General features: G+C 47.4%; 1 protein-coding gene across 1 annotated transcript; it reads left to right on the plus strand.

The window, feature by feature from the left end:
* The first annotated feature begins 35 nt into the window (after positions 1 to 35).
* On the plus strand, positions 36 to 6,450 carry ATF5 (activating transcription factor 5). Its single transcript, XM_081835042.1, has 4 exons — positions 36 to 306; positions 2,646 to 2,774; positions 3,861 to 4,139; positions 5,305 to 6,450. The coding sequence occupies exons 3-4, from the start codon at positions 3,962 to 3,964 to the stop codon at positions 5,946 to 5,948; spliced, it is 822 nt and encodes a 273-aa protein (XP_081691168.1). The 5' UTR covers positions 36 to 306; positions 2,646 to 2,774; positions 3,861 to 3,961; the 3' UTR covers positions 5,949 to 6,450.
* Positions 6,451 to 6,471: the final 21 nt, after the last annotated feature.

Below are 6,471 nucleotides of genomic sequence, written 5' to 3' on the forward strand. Positions count from 1 at the left end.
CAGAGCAGGGAGAGGAAAGGAGGAGGCGGATAATAGGGACTTTCCAGATTATTATTGTCTTGAAACTGACATGTTATGGGAAGCATTGGCCAATAAGATAAAATCTCTGTTCAATGTTCTTCAATAATTACAAGTCCTTTGACAACAACTCTCTCCTTCAGTTCCTGAAGCAGCATTTCTATCCAAACTCTATTGCCACGATGACAAAGGGAAGACAGAGGCAAGAGTAACAGGAAAGAAATAACTGAATTAAAGAATAAACGGAGATAAGATGTGAATGTTATTAGCTCGATCAGGAGAAAAGAGGTAAGAGTATAATGAATCCCACACATTTAAAAATTCAGCATGATGGCAGTGAAAAAAGACCCGATTTCAAGGGTCAACCTTTATCCAAATTCACTACAAAAAAATCAGAAGAATCTGATTTTTAAAACCTCACAGTACAAATAGCAAGGGTTTCATTTTTTTATTTTCCCTCTTGACATGCAGATTCCACATTCAGAAATCTACATTCTGTTACTCATCTCAGGTCAATACAGATGGACTTTTAACCTTTCTGAGTGGGACTGATTTCAGAAGCAGATGGCAGTGCCATGGCCAGCAGTATATGACAAACCCAAAGTGACTCCCTCCTCTGCTACAATAAGCTTTAAATTCTCTCCCTAAAACCATGTGATACTTTTGGGATTCCTATATTCTTTGTAGCTCTTATCCCTGACTAACAGCAACATAGTAACAACAGCCTTCACAGTTGTTGCCTGATAGGAGACCTGTGCAATGCAAAAGCTTGCTTACTTTCAGGGACACTAATAAAAGGAGCCACTTCAGCATATGTGGGAATCATTTGTGACAACCTCAGCAGGCCGTTGCAGGAGGCGGGCCTGAGTTGCTGGTCTCCTGTTAGATGGACAGTTCCTGAAGCTAATCTTGATGCCGCACTTGCCTGTCCAGTAGCCAATGAGAAGCAACTGAGAATTTCCCTTCTTTATCCTAGTACACCCACAGCTGATGCAACCCTAGTGCAATGAGCCGTATCGCGGCTGCCTTTGCTGTGTGTGTTCTGCTCTCTGCACTGGTAAAATAGTTCTGAAATACCGTACCATTTAGTTCTTGCTAACATGTGGACATTATAGGCTGGCAAGCCCAAAGACCAGCTTGTGATTATCTCATTTTCAATTTGGGGGCAGAGGAGAGGGCTATTGTTACTGCTTAAAATCTTCTTTAGCCACTTGAGTGCTAAATACTGTATAGAAAAGAGATGGGCCAGGGGTTTAATATCTATGTTAGATGGTTAAAAATAAGTATATTCCAATGAGAGTTATACACCAGCTTTTTGAGAATCAAGAAACAAATGTGCAAGCTTTCATGTTACCCAGGATTCTTTGGGATGGGTGTTTGAAGGTGCATCTTAAAATCTTGCACACTACTCTGTGGAGACTTTTTGGTGCTTTCCCTGTGAATCAGAGGGACTAGAGGGCCTGACATTTGTTGAGTTGGGAAAGACCCACTTGGGCTACTGTTTTGTTTGCAGTGGAAGACGGCCGAGCTTGGCAACCTCCACTATTTTCAACTGTGCAAGTCACACTGCTTACACCAGCTAGTGTTGTCAGAGAAAGATGCCACATCTAAGACCCAATATTCAAATATCATTTGAAACAAGGAGCATACGTTATGTTATTTGTGTGATTGTGATGGAAGCATGTGGCAGTCTATATCAGTGGGAAATAACTCACCCACCCGCTTAGAGCAAATATTTGATCTAGATTGGATCCTTTTCATGTTTCATTTTCCTATCACATGATGCTTTGTGATCTCAACCTCTTAGATCACACAATAGGAACATGGAGGACCTAAGGCATAAAGTTGTTGGGAACAGGCAAATATCAGAAATCACTTGAAAACTGCTTGCAGAAGTAGAAGCAGCAATGAAGTCCCATCAATGACTTAGAAGCAGAGGGTCTTCACCATGACTCCTCCCTCCTCTCCCACCTTTTCTTCAATTCTTCTTGCTAGTAAAGAAAGTTCAAAGAACCAGAAGAGAAAATTGATCTGGGTTGTAGGTCACCTTTCTGATTTTTTATTCCTCCATGGAAAACATCTGTTCAACTCGAGAGCTGTTGTGCATTAGCAAAAGTATGGCTGGGTACAGTATATGTCAAGTATGATTTACTTGCTCATGTCCTACCAGGTATGGCTCCAGCTAAACTGAGCCAGGGCACTCTGCACCTGTAATGCCATAACTTAATTCGAGTAGAGAAGGAATTTGCCAGGAACCTCGTTTTCAAGGCTCAACCTCTGAACAGGTGTTCTTAGATCACAAGGCTGCCTTTGAGCATGTGCAGAGTACATGCATCTCGCTCAACTAACCGCAGCTCAGCTCTGCATTCCTCGGGAAGTACAGCACCGAAACACCTTTATTTTAAAGAATTAGCTACGAACTAACCGCGCATTTCCTAACGTGGAAGAAAGAATATGTTTTAAGGAAGGATAAAGAGATTACAATCCCGTTCCAAAAGGAGCATGCGCAGTGTCAAGGGAAAGGGCCGGTGGATGGATACGCGACGAGCGGGCGCTGCGGCTTGGGCGGCTGGAGCGTTATATAGGAAGACTCCACCCCGCTATGACTCATTCCTTTCTCGACACAGATACAACAGAGGATTCAGACGGAGAGCGGCGACGCGTGGGCGAGATCGAGGAGATGGCTTTCTAGAGCTGCGCGGATCTTGAAGCGAACAAGCGTGTATTGCACGCTGCAACGAAACAAGCATAATGGAGTGAGTAGATCTTTTGGGGCTTCCGCTGGCAGAACCCATCTTTAGGAAAAGCGGGTCGGGGATCGAGCTGCCTCTTGCTGCGGTCGGGTCCCTTTCCCCCTTTCTCCCTCCCTGTATCTCTTTTTGCAATCCCGGGGGGCGTTGAGGATACAGACCGAAACGCAGTGGGTGGGGGCGTGTTGCTAGACATCGAGGTTTTCCTAACGCCGCATAGTCCTCTGTATTGCTGTAGAACAGCACGACTCCCCCCCCCCCGAAAAAACGCAGAGAGAAATCTGCTCCCTCGGTTCTCGGCGCGTTGTTCTTCTGGGCTGTCTAGGGAAGGGAGCAGGTGCGTCATGCCAAACCTCACCGGGAGAAGCAGGTGCGTGATGACATGTCCCCGCCCTCTTCCCCTCCCAGCGCATAAGGCAGATGGATGGGGGGGGGGGGAGAGAGCGCGACTTGTCTATCCCATGCTAAACCTCTAGGGAGATTTTCCACTGTCCCAAGGGCGTAGTGCTTCTATAGGGCTGGCCCAAGCTTTTTTTTTTTATGCTGTTTTGCGGCCAGGTTATTTTGGCACCCAAGACGGAAAGTCCCACAAATGCCTGCTCTATGCCTGGCAGTCAAAATACAATGATAATCAATGGAATCTACCATATGCTGCCCTTTCATGACACCCGAAACCAGCAGTCGAATGGTCCAGAGCTTGTACTGTGGATGCCACATGGTTGGAATCATGAAACACTTCTTCCAAAGGCTATGCTGGCAGGAATTGTACAACATACACATGCCGTGTCCATCTGGATAATACTCTTGATGGGGGAGGGGAGAGAGAAGCTAGGAAGGTTGTAGGATTGGAGGTGGGGAGTGGCCAGGCCACAGCTAACCGCCTAACAACATACGAAGGCCTGCATTGCAAGTCCTGTTGTCTGCTCTGATATCACTTAAATTCTGTAGCAGAACAAAAAAGTTAAAAGTTCCAGTTTGAGATGGGTAAACTAAGCCTGGTATGGAGTAGGAAGGGATCTCGCCTTTTCTCCGGTCCTCTACCAAAATGGTAAACTGTATGCATTTCTGACCTGTATTTTCCTCCTCCTCCAGGTCCCTTTTTGCCACCACCACTATCCCTGCCTGCAGGAGCCGAGCTACTCCTTGCGTGCTGCATCCCAATCCTGTGTCAACCCTGAATTACCATTGCTACGATGTCCCTGCTGGCGGCACTGACCCTGGACCTGGACCTGACCATGCTCCCAGCTAGCACCATGTCCTGCAGGCCGGAGCTGCTCAAGCACCGGCTGCCCCACGCCGGTCATTGCGAGCTGCTTGCCGGACCTGTGGATGAGGGCTTTGCCCTCAGCATGGAGCGCCCACTGCTGACAGGTGAGTAGGTTGAGCAGAGGAGGAACCATAAGCTGGAGTCTGAGGGCTGTGGGGAATTGTTCCAGGTGCAGCAGGAAAGGAGAATCTTTTCCCTGAAGGTCATTGAGAAACTAGCATTGGCATAGATTGTAGTTCTAAGCATTGCTCATAAAACTGCTACAGCATTGGGAAACACCAAAGTATCAGCAAATCAGATATATTTGAGAGTGGGCAGAGCAATCCCATCTGATGATCCTCTGTGCTGGAGAGGGTTTTGCTGGGTGGATGTGTCTGCCTGGCTGGTCTCTGCCATTAACACAGAAAGCTTCCTTATATTGAGTCAGATCATTGGCTGTGTAGCTCGGGGTTGTCATCAGCACTCCAGAGTTTTAGATGAGATTATCTCTCAGCCCTACCTGGAGATGTCTACAAACTGAAATTGGGACCTTGGGCATGCAAAGCAATGCTCTACCATTGAGCTATGGCTCCAGCCCCATTTGTGAGGAGTACTACAATGGCCTTGCCCCAACAGAAGCTGTGTGGGAGCTACCACTGGGGCATTTCATGGAGGGGGTGAGTATAGGCCCGAGAAGCCTGCTATCGTACGACAGCAACAGACCTGATCCAGGCCTCTTTGCTGCTGCAGCTTGTGAAAATGTATTCTTCCATACTCCCTTCCCATCTTAAGCAGGACGACTGTGAAAGCAGGGATGGCTATGCCACTCCATCAAGGGTTAGCATTCCCCCCCCCCAGTGAACTTATTATTCCTCTTTGATATTATCCTCTTGATATCCATTACACAGTATTCAATTATTAATTTTTTAAAGACTCAAGACTCACAATTATACTGGACAGCTTGAAAGCTAAAAGGTGAACAGCTGTTTTACAACCAATAAAAGGACTGGAGAAGGCTTCAATTAGTCTTTTAATTTCTTTTACACTTTCCTCCTACCCTTTCCCACATTTGGCTTCTGGTTGCTGCATATTTTGACCTTCCTGTGCTTATTCTGACACGTGGCTGTCTCCAGAACATCCCATATGTACCAACTGCCTAATGTGCAAGAGCTCTTGACTCCCAGTTTGTCCACTCTCATGTGTAGAAGTTGATGGGGTCAGCTTTCTAGCAGAGTCTTGTAGATTCATACTTGCCTGTCTACAGCTGACTTTCTTGCTGCTTGTTTGTAGGCGATGGCTTCTCAGACTGGATGACGGAGCGCACAGACCTGGCCACGCTCCTGAGTGTGTCAGGGGAGCCCTCGCCACTCTCACTGCCCTCCCCTCCTGCTCCGGACCTGGAGGCCATGGCCTCACTGCTCAAGAAAGAGTTGGAGCAGATGGAGGATTATTTCTTGGAGGAGTCACTCTCACCAGACCAGGTAGCACCCAGCACCCCTCCCTCTGATGGGAACTTCCACTTCCCCTTTGGTGATGGTTTTCAACCCCTCGACCACCACCCTGCACCTGCTCCCCTGCAAACCTTGGATTCAAGCTGCTTAGAATTGCTGGAGATCTATGGCGGAGAAGTGCCTGCTGAGCTCCCCCTGCAGGGCAGTGATGTCCATGCCCCATTACCACGGTCATCTGCCCTGGCACCCAAGGGGGACCGGCGCCAGAAGAAGCGAGACCAGAACAAGACAGCAGCCTTGCGGTACCGTCAGCGCAAGCGGGCTGAACATGAGGCACTGGGGGATGAGTGCCAGGCCCTGGAGGCACGCAATCGTGAGCTGCGCGAGAAAGCAGAATCCATTGAGAGAGAAATTCAGTATGTAAAAGACCTTCTCATTGAAGTCTATAAGGCACGAAGTCAGCGCCAGCGCACCTCCCCCTAAAGGCAGGGGGCTGTGTATCAATTCTCTCTCCACTTCCCCAAATAATAGCCTCAAGGAGAAACCATGGGGATACCAGAAGTAGACAAGAACAGATCAAGCATGTAGGAATAAAGTTTGGGATGTGTTGGGAATTAGGAGCCTGCATGAGGTTAGGGCCACGTAGACGAACTATACAAGACAGATTCAGAGTTGTGGGGCTACTGAACTCTGCCCAAATTAGGGGGAGAATGGATTACATTTGGAGGAAAAGAGGATTGCTGTTGTGTAAAGGCCCAAGATGAGCTAGTTTTGGAAATTGTCTCAGGTTTTTTGGAGTAGGCTGTGACAGGATAGTACCTCTCTTCTCTCTCTTTCTCCTTCCCCATCCTTACTTGTCCCCCAAATCAGGAAACAGACAACAGTCTCAAGGCTGTGAGATGGCTTTTTCGTATGTACACTATATAGCACTACTTTCTTGCACCTTTTCTCAACTATGCACCAATAAACACTTGTTTTGAACACCTGCCATGAGTCATGTGAGTGA

This window comes from Podarcis erhardii, assembly GCF_964252035.2.
Source record: "Podarcis erhardii genome assembly, chromosome: 13".
Taxonomy (NCBI): domain Eukaryota; kingdom Metazoa; phylum Chordata; class Lepidosauria; order Squamata; family Lacertidae; genus Podarcis; species Podarcis erhardii.